Raw genomic sequence first — 24,483 nt, forward strand, 5'->3', positions numbered from 1 at the left:
CTCTTTTAGTTTTATGTTCTGTCGTATCTCTAGTTGTCCATGGCTATCTTTTCTTGCAAGCAGAACTCTTGCCCTTTGGGGATATAAACTGGTCCTGTATCACGTTAAATTCTTTCTTGGACATCTCCCACTGACCTTCGTTTTTTACCCATTAACAGATTTGCCCAGTTTACTGTGGATAGTCTCAGTCACATCGCATTGAAGTCCAGTATCTTAATAGTTGTTTCCTGTTTCGCCCTTTCAAACACTACATTGAACGTGATCATATTATTATCACTATTTGATAAATATTCACCCACTGTTAGGCTATTAACTAAATCTGGTTCATTACTCATTATTAAATCTAATATGGCCTGCCTTCTTGTTGGTACTAGGATATACTGTCACAGTAAACTATCTCACTCTCAAGAAATTTACTACCTTTCTGATATGTGCTAATCTGCTTGCCCTAATCTATATGAAAGTTAAAATCTCCCTTTAAAACCACTCTGCCTTTGCTACTTGCTTGTCTAATCTTAGCAATTTTTGTATTCGTTTCTTGCATGTGGACATCACTGGCTAGGCCAGCATTTATTGCCCATCTCTAATTGCCCTTGAGAAGGTGGTGGTGAGCTGCCTTCTTGAACCGCTGCAGTCCTTGGTGTGTAGGTACACCCACAGTGCTGTTCAGAAGGGAGTTGCAGGATTTTGACCTGGTGACAATGAAGGAACAGTGATATAGTTCCAAGTCAGGATGGTGTGTGGCTTAGAGGGGAACTTGCAGGTGGTGGGGTCCCATGCATTTGTTGCCCTTGTCTTTCTAGGTGGTAGAGGTCGGGGGTTTGGAGGTCGAAGGAACCTTGGTGAGTTGCTGCAGTGCATCTTGTAGATGATACACATGCTGTCACTGTGCGTCGATAGTGGAGGGAGTGAATGCTGAAGGTGGTGGATAGGGTACCAGTCAAACATTCTGCTTTGCCCTGGTTGGTGTTGGGCTTCTTGAGTGTTGTTGCAGCTGCGCTCATCCAGGCGAGTGGAGAGTATTCCATCACACTCCTGACTTGTGCCTTGTAGATGGGGGACAGGATTTGGGGAGACAGGCAGTGAGTTACGCATCACAGAAATCCCAGCCTCTGACCTGCGCTTGTAGCCACAGCATTTATATAGCTGGTCCAGTTCAGTTTCTGGTCAATGGTGACCCCCCCCCCCCAGGATGTTGATAGCAGGGGATTCAGAAATGGTAATGCCATTGAATGCAAAGGGGAGATGGGTGGATTCTCTCTTGTTTGAGACGGTCATTGCCCGGCACTTCTGTGGCACAATTGCAACTTGCCACTTATCAGCCCAAGCTTGGACTTTCAGGTCTTGCTGCATATGGACATGGGCTGTTTCAGTATCTGAGGAGTCGCGAATGGTGCTGCACATTGTGCAATCATCAGCGAACATCCCCACTTCTGACCTTATGATGGAGGGAAGGTCATTGATGAAGCAGCTGAAGATGGTTGGGCCTGGGATACTGCCCTGAGGAACTCCAGCAGTGATGTCCTGGGGCTGTGATGATTGACTTTCAACAACCACAACCATCTTCCTTTGAGCTAGGTCTGACTCCAACCAGCACAGAGTTCTCCCCTTCATTCCCATTGACTCCAGTTTTGCTAGGGCTCCTTGGTGCCATACGCAGTCAAGGGCAGTCACTCTCACATCACCTCTTGAGTTCAGCTCTTTTGTCCATGTTTGGACCAAGGTTGTAATGAGGTCAGGAGCTGACTGGCCCTGGCAGAACCCAAACTGAGTGTCAGTGAGCAGGTTATTGCTGAACAAGTGCCGCTTGATAGCACTGTCAACGACCCCTTCCATCACTTTGCTGATGATCTGGAGCAGACTGATAGGGCGGTAATTGGCTGGGTTGGATTTGTTCTGCTTTTTGTGTACAGGACATACCTGGGCAATTTTCCACAGTGCCGGGTAGATGCCAGTGTTGTAGTTGTACTGGAATAGCTTAGCAGGGGGTGAGGCTAGTTCTGGAGCACAAGTCTTCAGTACTATTGCCGGAATGTTTTTAGGGCCCATAGCCTTTGTAGTATCCAGTGCCTTCAGCCTTATCTTGATATCACGTGGAGTGAATCGAATTAAGAAAAGTCTTAAAGAAAAAAAGAAAGGCTTGTATTTATATAGTGGTTTCATGACCATGAGACATCGCAGGGCTCAGCAGCGGATAATCGCACGTGCGCTGTGCCTTCTTTCAAGCTCACTGCTGACGGCGAGCTTACACAATTCATGCCAAAGTCTCCACTGCCTGCTTACCTCTTGTTATATCCTCTCTTCTCATTGAAGCGATTTCATCCTTAATCATTCAGGCTACTCCTCCGCACTACCATTTTCCCTATCTTTCCTGCAGATTTTATAACTGGTATATTTAATTCTGAGACTGTCTTGTAGCCATGTCTCAGTAATGGCTACCATGTCATATACTCCAAGTTGAATTTGTACCTGCAATTTATTCAATTTGTTCCTTATACCCTTTGCGTTTGTATAAAGAATGCTTATTTGGCCCACACACCCTAACCTATACTTCTGCTCTCATGTTTTATTCATAAGTTCCCTATTTCACCCAGTTTAATTACATCTTTTAGTTTTCCCTTTACCTGTTGCGCCTAAAGCACAATTTCTGACTGCTACTCTATTCTCTTTCTTTTTTGTTTATTTTCAACTTATTATTTATACTACCTATCCCATTTACTCGTTTAAAATGCTCGCGGTGTCTAATTCCGGCCTCTTGAGCATCCCCGACTTTAATTGCTCCATCACTGGTTGCCGTGTCTTCAGCCACCTAGGCCCTAAGCTCTGGAATTCCCTCCCTAAAACAGTGCCGCTCCACCTTGCTCTCCCCCGTGGCCCAGTCGGTAGCACTGCTGGGCTTGAATCACAAGGTGCTAGTTCAAGCCCCACTTCGGGATTTGAGCATAAAAATCAAGGCTGACATTTGAGTGCAGTAACTGAGGGAGTGCTGCACTGTCAGCGGTGCTGTCGTTCTGGTAAGACATTAAGCCAAGATCCCCCCCACAACCCTTTCAGGTGGATGTAAAAGATCCTATATCACTATTTTGAAGAAGAGGAGGGGAGTTATCCCCGTGTCCTGGGCAATATTTCAACCTCCATCAACATCACAAAAACAGGTTATCTGCTCATTATCACTTTGCTGTTTGTAGGAGCTTGCTGTGTACAAATTAGCTACTACATTTCCTATATTACAACAGTGACTGCGTTTCATAAAGTACTTCACTGGCTGTAAAGCACTTTGAAAGTTCTGATGATCGTGAAACCTCTTTTTAAATACAAGTCTTTCTTTCTTCTTTAAGATATTCCTGAAAAATCTACCTCTTTGACCAAGCTGTTGGCCATATGCCCTAATATCTCCTTCTGTGGCTCGCTTTCATATTTTTGTTTCATAATGCCTCTGTGAAGCGCTTTGGAATGTTTTATTATGTTAAAGGTGCTATATGAATACAAGTTGTTTTTGTTGTGTGACTGCCCTATTTATCCTTCCCGCTAGGACCCTGGTCCCGGTCTGCTTCAGGTGGAGCCCGTCCCAACATGATTCTTCCTGTCCCAGTACTGGTGACAGTGTCCTATGAAATGGAACCCCACTTTCCCACACCAGTCCTTCAGCCTTCCAAATCTGCTTATTCCTTTGCCGATTTGCACATGGCTATGTGAACTGATTTCTCTCACCGTCTGCACTGCGTGACTCATCACTGCTAATTTGTGTCACCCACTGATACTTGCTTTGCCAATTCCCTCTATTTTGGATCACACTGCTGTAGAACAGTAAACGTTCAGCCTCCGAGCTTCATCCTTCTCTTTTCAGAGCTGAATTTTTCTACTGCTTCAGGGAGGCTACAAGTTAATGAGTTTTCACAAAAATAATCCACAGTTTATTTGTAAAAACAAAAAAAGAAACCTGCTCCTGAGGCAGCAGGGTTAAGTTTGAAAAAAGCTTCTGTGGAGGAAGTAGCAGAACAGCTAAATCAGTTAAAGTTAAATGCAACCAATGTCAGAACTATGGTTGAGAGGTAAAATGAGCTGACTTTAAAAGGCCCTGCAGTTTAGGATTTATTCCAGTGTAACCATTATCCTTCAAGTTCAGGATTTAACCTGATGGGTTGGCATTGTCCCTGCAGTACAGACACATATTCCGATGTGTTTGTACATTCTCAGGACATACTATGAAGATCAGCACTGCTCCTGATTCCCTCAGTAAAAGAATAATCAAAAATTTGTTTATAAAGAATGAGAAACATAACACATTTCATCACACACAGTGGGTAGGTGAAACCCTGCCCCAAAGTTACAAAGCTCACTTTGATTTGGAAATCCCATTTGAAAATACTTCTGTCAAGATGTCTGTAAAAGGCTGACTGACCGTGAATGGAAGCGATGACATTTCTGGCCAGCAGTCTGATTAAAACCAATGGTTTGCTGGCAGAGACAAGAGGGACAGAATCAATATCCAGTATTTAAACAACGCTGCCGGTATACTGAAATCTCAGGTTTCAAAGTTCAGGACTTGTCTCAATCCTTAGATATCTTTAGTGCAAACTTACTGCTGCTGGAATTCTTCTCTTTCAAACTTTATTTTCACCAGGGCATCTGGTGTCCCAACATATTATCATATTCTTTCATCCTTTCTGCTGGCACTGTGTTGCGATTTCTGAGGTATATCCAGTTGATCACAGAAAAGGTGTGGGTTAGAAGGGTAGTCCAATACACATGACCAGCTTGAATGAGGTTTGTTTGTTCAGTGTCATTTCACAGTTTGACTCCGTTATAGGACTCATGGGATTATTCCCATCCGGGAATACTAACGATGTGCCTAAAACAAAACAATGACTTAGTGATCTAGCCAAGTGCTGTACACTTAATGTCAGAAGACTCCTGCAGAGAGACCACCATCACCTCAGACTGAGGTTCTGGGATGTTTGGCTCACTAGAATAGTGTCTGTGGTTAAGGTTAGGTGGCATCAGTAGACATTTGTCTTCGGTGTCTGGTTCTTCCACCATCCCAGGGTGCAACATGGAAGTCATAGCCAAAAGCTCAAGCTCAGAGGGTGCATTGGCCACCGTGTGACGTCGGACGCTCCCACATTTCTCTAAGTAGGCCTCACCTTCCTGCTCAATTAAGGGCGTCAGCATAGTTTCATTGGATGCATTTATCTCACATTCGTCGCTCATGAAATCAACCACCTTTGTTCTAGGACCAGCAAATCTTCCACCTGGGGAAGAAAAACACAGCCATTTGTACATTATAGGCACAGTGGTGTAGTGGTTATATTACTGGACTAGTAATCCTGAGGTAAAAGCAAAATACTGCGGATGCTGGAAATCTGAAACAAAAACAAGAAATGCTGGATTCACTCAGCAGGTCTGGCAGCATCTGTGGAAAGAGAAGCAGAGTTAACGTTTCGGGTCAGTGACCCTTCTTCGGAACGGGTGAAGGGTCACTGACCCGAAACGTTAACTCTGCTTCTCTTTCCACAGATGCTGCCAGACCTGCTGAGTGATTCCAGCATTTCTTGTTTTTGTTGTAGTAATCCTGAGGCGTGGTCTAATAGTCCAGAGGACATGAGCTTAAAACTCACCATGGCAGTGTGAGAAATTGAATTCAGTTTTTAAAAAGCTGGTGATAAAAAGCTAGGATCAGTAAAAGTGACCATGAAGCTGTCAGATAATTGCATTAAGTCAACTAACTCACTAATGAGGAAACCTGCTATACTTACCCGGTCTGGTCTATGTTTGACTCCAGTCCATGCTCACATGGTTGACTCTTAACTGCCTTCAGAAGTGGCCTAGCGAACTGCTCAGTTGTACAAGGTTAATTAGGGATGGGCAATAAATGTCAGCCTTGCTAGAGTTTCATGCTACCAATGGGGAGCAGTGCCCAAAGGGAGCACAGAGCAGTGACTAACATCAGTGATCCACATCAGTGACCTATGCTGCCTTTCAGCATGAGATTGCTGAACTTACCCCAAAACAACATGACAACTAACAGTGCAAAAAGGAAGAAGCACCACGAAGAAACAGATACAGAAATAAAATGAAAAAAAGAGCAACTAACATAATGGAAGGAATGAATATACTGCTTAGTATGGAGTAAAGCTTTTAGTTCAACTTTTAGAAGTCCGTGGGGTTGAGTTTCCACTCAGTTGCACTTTGTTGCAGCACAATTCCTGCTATTGGTGTAAAAATCAGGGAATTGTAAGCACATATTGCGTTTTGCACAAATCAAGTTTCCACATTCTGTTGTGCTAGTTTAAAAAAACACTGGGTTAGTAGCTGGCCCTGCCCACAAACCTGGCCATGTCCCTTATCAAATTAATCACTGTCACTAATTGCAGCCATTTGCTGGTCTTCGAGGAGGCTCTAAAAATTAAGTTGGTTCTTTTGGGTGCAAGGATACTAATAGGCACAACTAAAAGCTTTGAATTTCTTTCTAGTTTACTAAGAAGCTGACTACTGTATCAGACTACTGTATTGAAAAGCCATTTTCACTAATTTAAAATCTGGTTACTAACAGGTAGTGGATTGACACAGTGATTAAAAATGCTTATTCTTTGTGAAAAACCCATTTTCAGCAGTATTAGTCAAACTGCACCAAGTTCCCACTCTTACATATGTCATTAATCTTCCAAAATTCCCTGGATTCTGAAAAGGCCCCAACTTTTTGGAAAACCGCAAATGTAACACCCCTATTCAAGAAAAGGAGGGAGACAGAATGCATGGAAACTATAGGCTAGTTAGCTTAACATCTGTCATTGGGAAAATGCTGGAGTCCATTATTGAGGAAGCAGTAGCAGGACATTTAGAAAATCACAATGCAATCAGGCAGAGTCAACATGGTTTTGTGAAAAGGAAATTGCGTTTAACCAATTTATTAAAGTTCTTTGAGAATGTAACAAGCAGGGGAACCAGTAGATGTATTGTATTCGGATTTCCAAAAGGCGTTTGTTAAGGTGCCACATAAAAGGTTACTACATAAGATAAGAGCTCATGGTGTTGGGAATAATGTATTAGCATGGATAGAGGGTTGGCTAACTAACAAGAAACAGAGAGTCAGGATCAGTGGGTCTTTTTCAGATTGTCAAACTGTAACTAGTGGGAGTGCCACAGGGATCAGTGCTGGGGCCTCACCTATTTTCAATTTATATTAATGACTTGAATGAAGGGACTGAGTGTATTGTAGGAAATTTGCTGATAATACAAAGATAGATAGGAAAGCAAGTTGTGGGGAGGACAGATGGCAATGGAGGAGGGAGGATACACAAAATGGCAAGGGGTGACATACCTGACGTTGTTCTGGCCCCGTGCAATTTTGTCCGGGCAGGAAGACCAAAGATAGCCTTCCCGCCCCAGGCCAATTGAGGCCCCGGCCCAATTAATGGCCACTTAAGGGTAGCCTCCCACCTCTGCTCCGATTTTACTGAAGATGGAGGGGCCCACTGCTGCATGGAGAGGCCGACCTCCTAGTGGGCTCTGGGTGGGATGGGGGAGGGGTTTGGGGTCCAGCCTTTGAGGGCAATCCAACCACCCATCCCTCAATCCCATTGCCGGGGCCTGCCTGACTAGCCTCAGTGACCCTGCATCCTAGGGTTTCCTCCACCTCCTGTAATACAAGCAGTGATCATTGCTCCTGGTGGTGCTGCTGGTGGAGCTGCCGGACCTCCGATTGGCCAGCAGCTTTGGAGGTGGACAGCTCGTTCCTTAAAGGGACGGTGTCCCCGAAAGCTGGCAGTTTATTGGCTGCCCACTGTGAAATTGCAATGCAGGTCCGACGGACGGCTGAGGTGGGGTCTTACCCCGCCTTCCTGCCTGCCAAAGAGTGCCCTGCCACTGGGATTAAATTCCCAGTCAAAGAATCTGCAAAGAGATATGGATAGGATAAGTAAGTGGACAAAAAACTGGCAGATGGAGTATAATGTGGGAAAATGTGATGTTATCCACTTGGTAGGAAGAATAAAAAAGTAATATCTTATTTAAATGGAGCGAGACTAGAATGCTGCGGTACAGAGGGATCTGGGTGTCCTCGTATATGAATCACAAACAGTTTGCATGCAGGCACAGCAACTAATTAGGAAGACAAATGTAATGTTGGACTTTATTGCTCGGGGGATGGAGTATAAAAGTTGGGAGGTCTTGCTACAACTGTACAGGGCATTGGTGAGACTGCACATAGAGCACTGCGAATTGTTTTGGTCTCCTTACTTAAGGAGGGATAAACTTGCATTGGAAGCAGTTCAGAGAACATTCACTATGTTGATTCCTGGGATGAAGGGGTTGTCTTCTGAGGAAAGGTTCAGCAGGTTGGGCCTATACCCATTGGAGTTTAGAAGAATGAAAGGTGTTCTAATAGAAAGATATAACATTCTGAGGGGCTTGACATGGTCAGTACTGAGAGGATGTTTCCCCTCGTGGGGAATCTAGAACTAGGGTTCATTGTTTCTGCATAAGGGGTCACCCATTTAAGACAGAGATGAGGAGGAATTTCTTCTCTCAGTGGGTCGTTAATCTTTGGAATTCTCTACTCCTGAGAGCAGTGGTGGCAGGATCATTGAATATATTCAAGGCTGAGACAGACAAATTCTTGAACTCTCTGAGAGTCAAGTGTTATGGGGAATAGGCAGGAAGTGGAATTGAGGCCAAGATCAGATCAGCCATGATCTTATTGAATGGTGGAGCAAGCTCTAGGTGTTGTCTGGCCTATTCTTGCTCCTATTTCTTATGTTGAGGAATATTTTTAAAGCAAATTTCAAAGTTTTCAAACCCTGCCTGCTTGCGGAGGTTCATGGCATATTTTACATTTGCCAATATGCAAATGAATTTGAGTGAAAACTGGAGCGAATAAAATACTTCTCAAAAAACTGGTGCAATTTTGAGTGCAATTTGCACCCAGATTGCCAATTGCACCTGTTGTATGATTGCTTCAAGAGTGATGTCCCTTTAAGAATTCAGTATGCTAATAGCTAAGTACCAGGATGTCGTCTTGTGACTACAAGCCATAGTAACTCTGCACTGTAACACCCTAGACAGAGGTTCTGTATATAGTTTGCTTTGTATTGTATATACTAGTTTAGCTGTGAATAAACCAGTTAGAGATCTTCAAGGAACTGGAATCCACATACCTCATTGTGTTGCTGAAGATAACACACAGAACACATGACATGGTGGCAGCTGTGGTGAAAAGACAAGCTATAACCTTGAAGACCATGGGCAAAACAGCAAACCAGTGAAAAAACTTAAAAACAAGTACCTGAAAAGAGTGAAAGAAACACTGTCCTAAACAGTGGAAAGAAGAAAAAACTTACCTCCAGCTGTGGGAGACAGAGCACTGAACGACAGGCTGCAAATAGATTCCTGTGGTCAGGTGAGTCATTGTGCCGACGGTCGAGGTATCCTGGTTGAGAGAAAAGGCTTTGAAGTGCTTGGAAAATTGAAGCCTCTGTGGGAGAGAGAAAAAAAATGGGAAAAGCCCAATTCCCCTCTCAGGCTGATAAATGTCATAGTAAGGGCAACGAATGCGATTTTTCAGAAATTGAGTTGGCGGAGCGAATAATGGAGCTGGTGATTGTCTCAATGCCTATTGAAGTGTTTCAAAAAGACCTCTTGGGGAAAAAAGAAAGGTCAGAGCATTGATGCGCTGCTAGAAGATGGCATTGTAGATGGACAATAGGATCTGCAAGCACTAGTTGCAGCCGACAGAATTGGCACGATAACCAGATCGCAAAAAGCAAGCAAGCTGAGTGGTAAGTGTAGTTTGTCCCACTCACTGCGAAGTTGTCCTGCATTTCAAGACCTGTGCAAGGCGTGTGGTGCAAAAGGACGTTGGGCCCGTCGATGCGAGAGATCTGGCACCAAAGACACAGCCAGAAGTCATAATAGGACACAAACAAATAGAAGACAGGCACAGCAATAGGGCAATAGCAGCAAGGAGCTCCAGAGATCTGCGTAAATGCAAGCCAATATACGAAGTCCACAGCGACAGCCCCAACAAACAAATTTCTCTGCAGCACCTGTGGAAGAGCCTGTTACTCCAGAATTGGCCTTTATAGCCACTCCAGGCGCTGCTTCACAAACCACTGACCACCTCCAGGCGCGTATCCATTGTCTCTCGAGATAAGGAGGCCCAAAAGAAAGAACAGCGAAATAAACCTGGGACAAGAGTCAGAGTGGAACGATTCTCAGCCAGAAGACAAGCAGGCATTTCTCATTGTAATCCTGACACATTGTGTTGATAAAGTCAAACAACTGGAAGCTTTTGCTACTATTAACACCATGTGCCCAAAGAAAGCTGGCAAACACACACTCAGGATTAGGACTGACACTAGAGCAAATATCCTACCAGTCTGAATCCTGAAGGATATGTACCGGGTTCGTTGGAAATTAATGATACAACCGACAACTGCAAAGCTAACAGCATACAATGGGTCACCCATCCCTTGCAATGGCACATTAACAATGCAATGCAGCTATGGCAAGTCGGCATGGAAACCACAAATATTTTACCTGGTAGACACGATGGACCAGCAGTGGCTGGACTATCAGTGTGCAAGGACCCCAACATTGTGTCCATCCATGAGGTCACCAAGGTACCCACTGCAGCAGAAGAAACCAAGGGTACCCACATTGAGTCAGTCCACAACCTACAACAAATGTACCAGGACAGGTTTGATGCCACAGGAGATTTTAAACGCGATGCCGTACTGCACCTCAGAGAGGATGCAATTCTGTCAATTGACCCTCCCGGAAAGTGCAGCCTGCACATTCAAGAAAAACGTAAGTGCGAGTTGGATGACATGGAACGCAATGGCATTATCCATCATGTGCACCATCACACAGACTGCTGCAGCTCAATTACATGTGTACTGAAGAAGGATGGAGCAATCAGTGTATGTCTGGATCCTAGGCGTCTAAATCTCTCCCTAAAGAGATGCCCCCACAAGATTCCAACACTACGGGAATTGAATCCCAAGTTCACAGGAGCCAAAAGCTTCTCCACGTTGGATGCTATACATGGATATTGGTCGGTACACCTAGCTAAGGAATCTCAGGAAGTCACCACCTTCAGGACACCATTTGGAAGATATTGCTTCCAGAGACTACCCTTCGGCTTATCTGTCAGTCAAGATCTGTTTCAGCAGCATATGGATAGAATTATAGAAAACATGCCTGGATGTATATACATTGCTGATGATATTGTGGTAATGGGCAAAACCAAAGAAGAGCATGATCGAAATCTTCATTCATTGATGGCAGTAGCTCGTCGCAAAGGGCTCGTTTTTAACAGCAAGAAATGCCAGATGAATGTAAGTCAGATCAATTTCTTTGTTTCCATCTATTCAGATTGTGGAATCTGTCCTGACCTAGGCAAAGTCGAAGATGTAAGGCATATGCCTACTCCACAAGGTAAGGAAGATCTACAGAGACATCTTGGATTTTTCAACTTCTTGGCACCATACATTTTAAATTTGTCTGACAAAGCATCATCATTGCTGAGAGAGCTCTTAAAAAAGACATACCATTTGTATGGCAGGAGGACCATCAGGATATGTCTGAGTCTCTCAAACAAGCATTGTCAGCATAAACCTGTACTCTGCAGTACTATGATCCAAGGAAGAAGACAATCCTGGAAGTTGACGCCTCACAGAAAGGGCTGGGAGCATGCATCCTGCAGGATGGCAAACCAATTGCATTCAGATCCAAGTGTTTATCCTCTGCACAATCCAATTACTCAAACAAAGGGCGTGAAACACTTGCTCTGTCGTTTGGGATCACAAGGTTACACACCGACCTGTTCGGTAAGTAGTTCACGGTGGAAATCGACTACAAACCACTGGAGATGATCTGGCGCTAACCATTGACAAATGCACCACCTCGACTACAGTGACTCTTAGTGAAAGTACAGGGGTACGACTTCGACATCTGCTATAAACTGGGTAACAAAATGGTCACCTCGGATACACTGAACAGATTGCCAAACGCGAGCAAGAATGAAGAACTTCCACTGGATCTACAAGTAGACAGCATGGACATCAACATGGTTTTGTGCAGGGAAGGTCATGTCTTACCAACTTCATAGAATTCTTTGAGGAAGTGACAAAGTTGATTGATGAGGGAAGGGCTGTCGATGTCATATACATGGACTTCAGTAAGGCGTTTGATAAGGTTCCCCATGGCAGGCTGATGGAGAAAGTGAAGGCGCTTGGGGTCCAAGGTGTACTAGCTAGATGGATAAAGAACTGGCTGGGCAACAGGAGACAGAGAGTAGCAGTAGAAGGGAGTTTCTCAAAATGGAGACGTGTGACCAGTGGTGTTCCACAGGGATCCGTGCTGGGACCACTGTTGTTTGTGATATACATTAATGATTTGGAGGAAAGTATAGGTGGACTGATTAGCAAGTTTGCAGACGACACTAAGATTGGTGGAGTGGCAGATAGTGAAGGGGACTGTCAGAGAATACAGCAGAATATAGATAGATTGGAGAGTTGGGCAGAGAAATGGCAGATGGAGTTCAATCAGGGCAAATGCGAGGTGATGCATTTTGGAAGATCCAATTCAAGAGTGAACTATACAGTAAATGGAAAAGTCCTGGGGAAAATTGATGTCCAGAGAGATTTGGGTGTTCAGGTCCACTGTTCCCTGAAGGTGGCAACGCAGGTAAATAGAGTGGTCAAGAAGGCATACGGCATGCTTTCCTTCATCGGACGGGGCATTGAGTACAAGAGTTGGCAGGTCATGTTACAGTTGTATAGGACTTTGGTTCGGCCACATTTGGAATACTGCGTACAGTTCTGGTCGCCACATTATCAAAAGGATGTGGATGCTTTGGAGAGGGTGCAGAGGAGGTTCACCAGGATGTTGCCTGGTATGGAGGGCGCTAGCTATGAAGAGAGGTTGAGTAGATTAGGATTATTTTCATTAGAAAGACGGAGGTTGAGGGGGGACCTGATTGAGGTGTACAAAATCATGAGAGGTATAGACAGGGTGGATAGCAAGAGGCTTTTTCCCCAGAGTGGGGGTTTCAATTACTAGAGGACACGAGTTCAAAGTGAAAGGGGAAAAGTTTAGGGGGGGATATGCGTGGAAAGTTCTTTACGCAGAGGGTGGTGGGCACCTGGAACGCATTGCCAGCGGAGGTGGTAGATGCGGGCACGATGGAGTCTTTTAAGATGTATCTAGACAGATACATGAATGGGCAGGAAGAAAAGAGATGCAGAACCTTAGAAAATATGCGACATGTTTAGAGAGAGGATCTGGATCGGCGCAGGCTTGGAGGGCCGAAGGGCCTGTTCCTGTGCTGTAATTATCTTTGTTCTTTGTTCTCTTTGTTTATCAAGGTGGAAGACGTGCTCTAAATTGATTTATTGCATTTTGGTCAGCACAAATGTGACCAACTAAAATCAGAAACAGCCAATGACCCACAACTGAATGTACTGTGGAGAGTCATCATAGAAGGTTCGCCTGATACAGTAAAAGAGGTGCCAGAAACCCTCACATTCTTATAGAGATGAACCTGGTATCTCAAGAGGCGTCACCTACAAAGGAAAACAAGTGATTGTGCCCAAAGTTCTCCGACAGGACATCTTGTCACAACTTTACCTAGGCCATATGGGCATAGAGCGAACAAGACGACTGGCATGAGACACTACTTATTGGCCAAGAATCAACAGTGACATTGAAAAGTTAGTGAGGACGTGTGAGGCATGCCAGAGCTACCAGCCACAACAACGTGAAGAACCTTTACACACTCACGCAATACCATCAGTCCCTTGCTCCAAAATTGCCACTGATCTCTTTACTGTTAATGGCTTTATCTTAGTCATGAATTATTTCTCCAAATTTCCAATTGTCAAACAAGTAAAAGACACTTCAAGTGAGACCATCGCAGACACATTGAGTGCTATATTCAGTCTATTCGGTGCATCAGAAGAAATTATTTTGGACAATGGGCCACAGTATACGGGCAGACCTTTCAGGGATATGTGCGCTAAATGGGGTGTAAACCATGTGACGTCCTTGCCACATTACCCTAGATCTAATGGTCCTGCCAAGCGAATGGATCACACATTTAAATTACTTATCCTGCAGTGTAGGACAATGAAACAAGATTTTTGTGTTGCCATGCTCCACCTCAGAGCTATACCAATGTATATGGGCTTACCGCCACCAGCAGAGATCATGTTTAGCAGACAAGTGCGAACAATTCTGCCAAGCCATCATCTGTCCAAATTCTCCGAGATGCAGGAAACAGTGCTCGAAAACCAAGGGAGAATGAAGATGGTGCATGACTGACATGCAGGGGCGGAACTACCTCACCTACACATAGGACAAAAGGTCAGGGTCATACACCCTACAATAAGAACATGGTTACCCGCAGAGGTATCTAAAGTATGCAGTGAGCCTAGGTCTTACAAGGTTACAACATCTAACGGAGTGGTGTTGAGAAGGAACCAAAGCCAATTAAGAGAAGTGTGCAATACTCCAATTGCGCACAGCAGACTCAAAAGAACACACTCCGACGAAGAAGGTGTGATGGACCAACACTGACAACATGGCTGCAAACCAAAAACAGCCAAGGGTGAAAGGCACATCCCCAGAAGGTTATACGTAACAAGATCTGGCAGAGTTATCAAATCATTGAAATGATATATGGACTCTTAAGCTTCTGCACTCGTAGATTCCACAATCCCTATCCTCATACTTGTAAATTTTATAATCTCTATCTCTGTATAACTAATATTGATATTGTCCAATTTTATGTATTTTTACTTATAGCGTATGAGACTTCTCTTTGGAAAGAAAGGGAATGTTGTATGATCGCTTCAAGAGTGATGTCCCTTTAAGAACTCAGTATGCTAATAGCTAAGCACCAGAACATAGTCATGTTACTAGAAGCCACAGTCACTCTGCACTGTAACATCCTAGACAAAGGTTCTGTACATACTTTGTTCTGTATTGTATATACTAGTATAGCTGTTAATAAACCTGTTAGAGATCTTCAAGGAACTGGAATCCACAATCCACGTACCTCACTGCGTTGCTTAAGATAACACAAAGAACACGTGACAGTACCCAAAACGGAAACTGTATCAGCACATTCCTATTTTAGAAGCAATTATTGAAATAGATCTAAAAAAATCATATAACTTAGTAAAATAAATCACAGTCTTCCTTCATTAAGAGGAAGTCAGTTCTGATAATGCGCACTTAAGCACTTCCTTTGTATTTTTCTGATGCAAAGCAAAAGGTGATGGGTTGAAACTGCCTTTGCACAATTTACTCAGAGGTGCGGCATGCTGTCATTTCCTGTAATAATAGCTTATTGCCTCTGTCCACAGCCATTAAATTGTTATATGATATCAATTTCCTAATGCAGCTGATCTTAAGAGCACTGCTTGTGCTGTGCTTGATTATAAATCTCAGAAATGAAGCTTCCCCGGATAGTTTGATGTGATTTCGTCCAGTAATATGACTGCTCTGTATTTCAAGCCACCTTTACATGACTTGGTAAAACTATGATGATCACCACTGTCAGACCCTCCATTCACTGTGGCTCTTTCTGTCACAGATGCCAGCCACTGACACAAACAGAATAGTTCTGTCTGGTGAAGGAGAAAAAGGGGCTACAACTAGAACAAGACAGATGTGAGTCTTGGCTGCAGTCATACAGATGCTGTAGCAACCTGGAAAGACTTGAATGGAGAGTGGCGACAGAGCTAAGTGTATCATAGGTCCTTGAAGACAGGAAGGACGGGGATGGGGGGGTGGTGTGGTGGTGCGGGGGTTACTTTTTAAGTAGGGGCAGATTGCAATGGTTTTGAAGGAGTGCAATCAAGGCCTGAGGAAGAGCCAAGGAGACTATGTTGATGATTAAGAGCTGAAAGGAACAAACGAGTAGTTATGAACGGAGTGGGAATGAGACCAAGGGAGCGGATGTTACACTTCATGGGGAAACTGAGTGATATGATGCAGAGTCTGTTTGTGTAGAAGCACTGGAGAGTAGAGCGATGGGATTGGAATTAGGCAAGAGTGGGAGGGGGGAGGGTCCTGTATTCTCTGGTTAACGATGTGTACCCAAACAGCTAGTCACAGGAGATACAGCAGGCTGAGATGCTTTCCATGCACCTCGCCATAGTGTACCTGCATGAGTGCCATGGACTTTGCCAGAATTTTCAACACTCGTTTTCTGAAAGCAGTGCCTACTCTTAATTGCTTAAGGCTACATGGCAGCAAAGAACTGCTGATGACATGAGTGCCAAGGCTACTCCTGTGCTACTCCCCATGTACTTCCAGAGGATAACCAGTAGTCATTTCCCAAATGACTTGACGGCCTCTTAGAATTTGACCACAAAGTTTAGCTGAAATAAAAGTTATCAGTGATCTCTTTAGCAGTTAGGAATCCCTGATTACCTCTCAAATTTCAAGAGTGTGGCTGGGTGCAGTCTCCAGGTGTCTAGATAAACAAACCCCTGATCAGCCTGCAACCACCTTGATTTTAATAATAACATGGTTATCGGTGGGGCGCAGAATGAGCTGAGGGCATCTTTCCCAGGCTTTCAAGGCTACTCTGCTCCCAGTGCTTCATATCCCAGCCCAGGGGCACCGTAACTTGCTCCAAGACATGATTTAGGAAGAAGTCTCAGATATATGGTAACACAAACTTTCTGATTTCATTTCTTGGGAATGCAGTATCCAATTAGAGTGTTTTATTCTTTCATGGGATGTGGGCATCGCTGGCTTGGCCAGCATTTATTGCCCATCCCTAACTGCCCTTGAGAAGGTGGTGGTGAGCTGCCTTCTTGAACCGCTGCAGTCCATTTGGGTAGGTACACCCACAGTGCTGTTGGGGAGGGAGTTCCAGGATATTGACCCAGTGACAATGAAGGAATGGCGATATATTTCCAAGTCAGGATGGTGTGTGGCTTGGAGGGGATCTTGCAGGTGATGGTTTACCCATACATCTGCTGCCCTTGTCCTTCTAGGTGGAAGGGAACGTGGGTTTGGAAGATGCTGTTGAAGGAGCCTTGGTGAGTTGCTGCAATGCATCTTGTAGGTGGTACATACTGCTGCCACTGTGCGCTGGTGGTGGAGGGAGTGAATGTTTAAAATGGTGGATGGAGTGCCAATCAAGCGGGCTGCATTGTCCTGGATGGTGTCGAGCTTCCTGAGTGTTGTTGGGGCTGCACTCATCCAGGCAAGTGGAGAGTATTCCAACACACTCTTGACTTGTGCCTTGTAGATGGTGGACAGGCTTTGGAGGGTCAGGAGGTGGGTTACTCACCACAGAATTCCCAGCCTCTGACTGGCTTTCATAGCCACAGTATTTACTATGGCTGATCCAGTTCAGTTTCTGGACAGTGGTAAACCCCAGGATGTTGATAGTGGGGGATCTGCAATGGTAATGCCATTGAATGTCAAGGGGAGATGGTTGAATTCTCTCTTTTTGGAGATGGTCATTGCTTCGCACTTGTATGGCGTGAATGTTACTTGCCACTTATCAGCCCAAGCCTGAATGGCATTCAGGTCTTGCTGCAGATGGACACAGGCTGCTTCACTATCTGAGTCGTCGTGAATGGTACTGAACATTGTGCAATCATCAGTGAACATCCCCACTGGAGGTCGTTGATGAAGCAGCTGAAGATGGTTGGGCCTAGGACACTATCCAGAGGAACTCCTGCACAGGGACAGGCACCAACATGTTGCACCATGGACATTTGACACAATTATTGACTCAGCCACAAACATGGGCACAATTAATCTCTCTATAAAGCGTATAGCCAATCTAATACTATCAAAACACTGACCAATTTAAAACACATTTCTCCCTATAAATAAAGTAGCTGCACATACAAACATCAGTGGAGAGTATTAGCTAGCTAGCAGGCAAAATAGTATGGAATGCGAATGCAAATTACTTCTTGTTGACAGAATAGAGCTAGCTACACCATATCATGGGGTGGTAGAGGGACCTTATCGGATGACCTCTGTGGATTCACACTGTATCAGGAGTGCAAATTCATGCAATAAACCATGAAACTCAAAGAGAGGATTGTTATTGTGGTTATTGAGATGAGGCAGTAGAAAAATCAGCACTGGGAAGATGGACCATTTCTCACACTGCTATTGTCACAAGACAATTTAACCCATGATGGGTTAAATGTTTGTGCAACTTCTCCACCTGCTTGGAATATGTGTCTGAAGACACAGCAGCCAACTAAAGGGCAGTGATCTCTAAATCAGGAGAATTTTATAGGATGGAGCAGATAGTACTTCAGAAGAGTCATGTAAAACAGAAAAGCAGAGTGGGATATAAAGGGACAGAGAGATTAACGGTAGGTAGCTAAGATTAGTTTATTCATCTTGACAGGCTGTTAAACTAGGTCCTGGATTCTAAAATACAGAAACAACAGCATCTCTCATGGGTAAAATGCCAAAGCTAGTGACAAAATTAGATAAACACAATTACAAATAAAGAGCCCCCTTCATTCCTGCCCCCCCCCAATAAAGCAATTCTCATAAATTCACTTATGTCTGTATCTCAGTCTATCACTGTTGATTCCGATTCAGCTCTGACAAGAAAATTATTAACTAAAAGCTTTTCTGCAAAAAGTTGTGCAGTTGTTACTGCATGTATTATTCAGTTACAAAATGTTTAGTCACTATCCGTAAGATTGTACTCCAGACTAACCAACTTATGTCCAAGCCAAATCTCTCACCTATTAGCAAAGGTGAACTTTAACGTAATGTAATTGTATGATACAGACAACTTTCAAATGACATTGGCCACTCAGGTTATCTGCCCTCAAACTGGATAATAAATAATGCACATTGTAGTTACTGATCTTGGATATACTTGTTAAACTTGTACTTTAATTCAATTTGCAGCAAGCAAAACAGTTAATGACTGTTTCGAACATGGTAATTAAGACATAATACATTTTTACTATGTTTTCCCTGACAGTTTTTGAAACAGCAAATGCAGCTTGGATTTTGTCAAGGAATCATAGACAGTTCATCATAGATTCAGGTTAATTAAAGCTATCCGTTATATTGTATTTACTAACTATTGTATGTGGGTCAGCAGCATCTTCTTTTTCCAATATTATTCAACTCCCATGACACTGTATTCTTGTATTCACGAGGAACTTACATTGCTGATGTCTGGACATGCCTTAGATTTTCTTGCCTGTTTTCCCCTCAATAGAAGTTCTGGAACAATGTGATTTCAAATGGATAACAGCGGAATTGTGACATTTATATAGAAATAAAAGCCCAGCAACTTTCAATATGTCACTGAGCTTGTGTCCCAAGTGAAAGCAATGTGTGCCAGAGTGTAGAAATCGAGACATTCCCTTAGTGAGTTTTGCTATTTTAAAATGAGTTTACATAAACCCCAAAAGTAAAGGCAGTCAACTGTGGCTAACACAGGAGGTTAAGGATTGTATAAGATTAAAAGAAAAGGCCTATAAAGTTTCCAGAAATAGTAGTAAAACTTAGAATTGGGAGGAATTTAGAATACAGCAAAGGAGGACCAAGAAACTGATAAAGAAAGGGCGAATAGAATATGAATGTAAACTAGCAAAAAAAAATGGATTGTAAAAGCTTCTATAGGCACATAAAAAGGAAACGTTTAGCTAAGACAAATGTGGGTCTATTACAAGCAGAGTCAGGAGAATTTATAATAGGGAATAGAGAACTGGCTGAGAAGCTAAATGATTACTTTGTGTCTGTCGTCACTGAGAAAGATACAAGAAATCTCCCAGAATTAGTGATCCAAGGGACTAGGGAGAATGAGGAATTGAAGGAAATTAGTATTAGTAAGAATGTTGTATTGGATAAATTAATGGGGCTGAAGGTTGATAAGTCCCCAGGCCCTGATATTCTACATCACAGAGGTAGCTATGGAGTTAGTGGATGCACTGGTGATCATCTTCATAAATTCTATAGATTCTGAAACAGTTCTTGCAGATTGGAATGCAGCAAATGTCACCCCACTTTTAAGAAGGGAAGGAGAGAGAAAACAAGGAACTACAGACCTGTTAGCCTTACATCAGTAGTAGGGAAAATGCTACAATCTATTCTTAAGGATGTGATAAATGGACACTTGGATAATAATGGATGTGATTGGGCATAGTCAACATGGATTTATGAATGGGAAATCATGTTTAACCAACTTGTTGGAGTTTTTTGAGGATGTTACTAACAGAATTGATAAAGGGGAGTAGGTGGACATAGTATACTTGGATTTTCAGAAGGTTTTGATAAAGTCCTTCACAGGAGGTGGGTTAGAAAAAGTAAAGCACATGGGATAGGAGGTAATATACCGGCATGGATTAAAGATTGATTAACAGGCAGAAAACAGAGAGTTGGAATAAACGGGTCAGTCTCGCATTGGCAGGCTGTGATTAGTGGGGTACTGTAAGGATCAGTTCTTGGGCCCCAGCTGTTCACAATATATATCAATAATCAGGAGGTTCAGATGATTTATATATAGAATAATGGACAACTGGGAGTGTGACAGGCTGGAATCTAATCGAGGGGTTCAGATGATTTACATGTGGAATAAATTGATATCCAAGGAGTAGTTAGTCATTTCGATATGTTATTCAGACCTATGCGAGCAAAGCTCCTGTTGTTTATAATGGCCATGTGCACTCCAAGATTAGACCACAGCCTTCAAACCACTCCCTGTTATGTGTTTTTACTGACTTTATCTTCAGATCTCCACAGATTACAAAGGAGTTTGATGGACACAAAGGTTTCATTAGTGTAATTTCCTTGCTTTCCATTCATTCCACATTTTGTGTCTGAAAAACATTCTTACTGGAAATATTCTTGCTCTAAATATTTCCATGACTTGCCTGCACACAACCTTGCAATTAAGGAATCTGCTTTAAGAGAGACAGAAATAATCTGGAACATGTGTGGAACTCAGAGGGTTTCTCTCACAGAACCTCTTGTTGCTGAGCATACTTCCTCCCAGTGCACCACATCCCCTACCCTCTCTCTTTGATCTGCATTTCTTTTCCAGTTCTTTATTTGTGTTCTATTGTCTCACCATCAGCTATCACTACAGACATTGACTGTCTCGTGATGTTAACATGGTTTGAATCTTGCTCCCTGTAATTACCTCACTCCAGCACTCCTACTGTGAATTTGGATATGGCAAGGAAATTCCTGGGATCGCTTCCTGAACTTTCAGGTTGGAACTGGCTGGGATTTGATTCGGGTAGGTGGAGAGAACATGGCTCTGATATTTATGGGAAGGGAGCGGCAGGAAACCTGGAAAACTCGGTGTAGAGTTCTTGCCAAACTCAATGGCAGGATCTCATTATCATTTTTTTATTCCGCTTCCCTCCCGGCAGCCTAAAGCTTGAAGGTTACAGCCAAGGTCCCCGGCAATCAGGAAAGATTGGACGTTGGTGGGGGGCAGGGCAGGTGTCAAGCCTGAGAATCAGGAGGGAGGGAGGGTAGGATTGGGGGTTGGTGAGGGAGGGGGTTGGAGATTGGGAATCAGGAGAGAGGGAGGGCAGGATTGGGGGTTGAAGGGTGGAATTGTGAGGAAGGCCAGGGATTGGGAATCGGCACAAGGTTTCTATGAGGGGGGGTGGGGGAGGGGTGGGTGCATACTTTTGCTCCTTCTGGCTCACAAGCTTAGGTCGAAAAGGCACTTATCCTGCTGCAGCCGTTTGCTCCTGCTTCCATTTTGCTGCCATGTTTCCCAGGCACTGGAAACGCAGCCAGCAACCATTAAATTTAAATCAGGCTTCCAACTGCACAGTGGGAGCCTGATTTAAATGTTATAATGAAGTGTCCACAGTGGGACACACGCACGTCGTGCAACTCGCTGCAGTACAAATGGTGGCAGGCGTGTATGCAGTGGGTTGGGAATGCGTTCTGCAATTAATTTTTAACCTCTCATCCTCCAAGATGGACGAGAAAGTTTTAATGTCGACCCTAATGCTTCCGCTTGCGCTGGAAACCATAACAAGGGGTCGTAAATGTAACATGATCACAAATAAACCCATTGGGGAATTCAGGAGAAACCTCTTTACACCCAGAGAGTGGTAAGAACATGGAATTCGCTACCACAAGGAGTAGATGAGGCAAATAGCATAGACTCATTTAAGGAGAAGCTAGTTAATCATATCAGGGAAAAAGGAATAGAAAGATATGTCCATGGGTTTAGATAACCTAGAGGAGGCTCGTGTACAGCATAAACACTGACATGGATCAGCTGGGCCAAATGCCCTGTTTCTATGCTGTAATTTCTATGTAATTTGATGTAAATCACTGGGAAAAACATGAAAAGGGTTACAGAGTCCAAAAAGTACAGAAGGGAAACATGGCAGCAAAATGGAAGCGGGAGCAGCCGGCTGCAGCAGGATAAGTGCTTTTTCTGCTAAAGTGGCTCTGGCCAGATATGTTGCAGAGAGTGCAACAATCTTCAGGTTTGGTTACAACCAATGTTCCCTCTCCATTAAGAACATGGGAAATAGGGGAGTAGACCATATAGCCCCTCGAGCCTGTTGCGCCATTCAATATGACCATGGCTGATCTTCTGCATCAACTTCACTTTCTTGTCCCCTCCCCAAATCCCCTGATTCCCTGAGAGACCAAACATCTGTCTATCTCAGCCTTAAATATTACTCAACAATGCAGCATCCACAACCCTCTGGGGTAAACAGTTCCAAAGATTCACAGCCCTCTGAGTGAAGACATTTCTCCTCATCTCAGTCCTAAATGGTCAACTCCTTATCCCGAGGCTGTGCCCCCGTGTTCTAGATTCCCCAGCCAGGGGAAACAACCTCTCAATGTCTATCCCATCAAGCCCCTTCATAATCTTGAATGTTTCAATGAGATCACCTCTCATGCTTCTAAACTCCACAGAATATAAACCCAATTTACTTAGCCTCTCATCATAGGACAACCCTCTCATCTCAGGAATCCGTAAGATGAATCTTCGCTGGCCTGCCTCCAATGCAAATATATCCTTCCTTACACATGGAGACCAAAACTGCACACAGGTGTGGTCTCACCAAAGCCCTATGCAATTGTAGCAAGACTTCCTTATTCTTGTACTGCAATCCCCTTGCAATAATGGTCCACATACCATCTGCCTTCCTAACTGCTTAGTGTACCTGCATGCTAATCTTTTGTGTTTATTTTTATTTATTTATTTCGAGATACAGCACTGAAACGGGGCCTTTGGCCCACCAAGTCTGTGCTGATCATCAACCACACATTTATACTAATCCTACATAAATCCCATATTCCTACCAAATCCCCACCTTTCCTTAATTCCCTTACCTATACCAGGGGCAATTTATAATGGCCAATTTACCTATCAATCTGCAAGTATTTGGCTGTGGGAGGAAACTGAAGCACTCGGCAAAAACCCACACGGTCACAGGGAGAACTTGCAAACTCTGCACAGGCAGTACCCAGAATTGAACCTGGGTCACTGGAGCTATGAGACTACGGTGCTAACCATGGTGCCACTGCTTGTACAAGTACACCCAAGTTGCTGAACACCAACATTTAGAAGTTTCACACCTTTTAAAAAAATTCTGCCTTTCTATTCTTACAACCAAAATGAATGACTTCAAGCTTCCCCACATTAAACTCCATCTGCCACTTTGTTGCCCACTCACTTAACCTGTCTATAACCCTTTGCAGCTTTGTTGTGCCCTCCTCACAGCTTACATTCCCACCTAGCCTTGTATCGTCAGCAAACTTAGATACATTATTCTCTGTCTCTTCAGCTAAGTCATTAATACAGATTTTAAATAGCTGAGGCCCCAGCACTGATACTTAGGGCACTCTACTAGTTAAAGCCTGTCAACGTGAAAATTCCCTGTTTATCCCTACTCTCTGCTTCCTGTCCCTTAACTCATCCTCCATCCATGCTAATATATTATCCCCAACTCTGAAAGTCCTTATCTTGACCATTAATCTTTTGATTAATCACCTTAGCGAAAGCCTTTTGGAAATCCAAGTACACTACACCAAATGTCTCCCCTACCAGTTACATTCTCAAAAAACTCAAATTTGTCAAACACAATTTCCCTTTCATACAACCATGTTAACTCTGTCAGATCATACGATGATTTTTTTGGTGCATTGTTAAGAATTTCTTAATAATAGATTCCAATACTTTGCCAACAACTGCTGTCACACCAACTGGCTTGTAGTTCCCTGTTTTCTCTCACCCTCCTTTCCTGAATAACGGTGTTACATTTTCTAACTTCTAATCCTCCGGGACCGTTCTAGAATTTAAGGAGTTTTTGAAAATCATAACTGGCACATCCACTATCTCTGCAGCTACCCCTTTTAGAACCCTAGGATGTAGGCCACCAGGTCCTGGGGATTTGTCGGTTTTTAGTACCTTAAGTTTCTCGAATGTCTTTTCTCTGCTGATATTGTTTTAAGTTCCTCCCTCTTATTAGCCCT

The 24,483-nt window shown here is 43.6% G+C and overlaps 1 protein-coding gene across 6 annotated transcripts in view; it reads right to left on the minus strand.

Moving 5' to 3' along the window:
• Positions 1 to 4,228: 4,228 nt before the first annotated feature.
• The window catches only part of LOC137376957 (proline-rich protein 5-like), a 179,163-nt gene continuing 158,908 nt past the window's right edge, over positions 4,229 to 24,483 (minus strand). For 2 of the 6 annotated variants that reach the window (XM_068045952.1, XM_068045953.1), the window contains one exon: positions 4,229 to 5,252. In XM_068045952.1, the coding sequence (XP_067902053.1) occupies positions 4,879 to 5,252 (374 nt within the window). In that variant the 3' untranslated portion in view covers positions 4,229 to 4,878. Of the gene's footprint in view, positions 5,253 to 9,338; positions 9,473 to 24,483 lie in introns of all 6 variants that reach the window. The other 4 variants (XM_068045956.1, XM_068045954.1, XM_068045957.1 and 1 more) reach the window with 4 other exon arrangements.

This window comes from Heterodontus francisci, chromosome 14 (assembly GCF_036365525.1).
Source record: "Heterodontus francisci isolate sHetFra1 chromosome 14, sHetFra1.hap1, whole genome shotgun sequence".
In the NCBI taxonomy this organism is placed as follows: Eukaryota; Metazoa; Chordata; class Chondrichthyes; order Heterodontiformes; family Heterodontidae; genus Heterodontus; species Heterodontus francisci.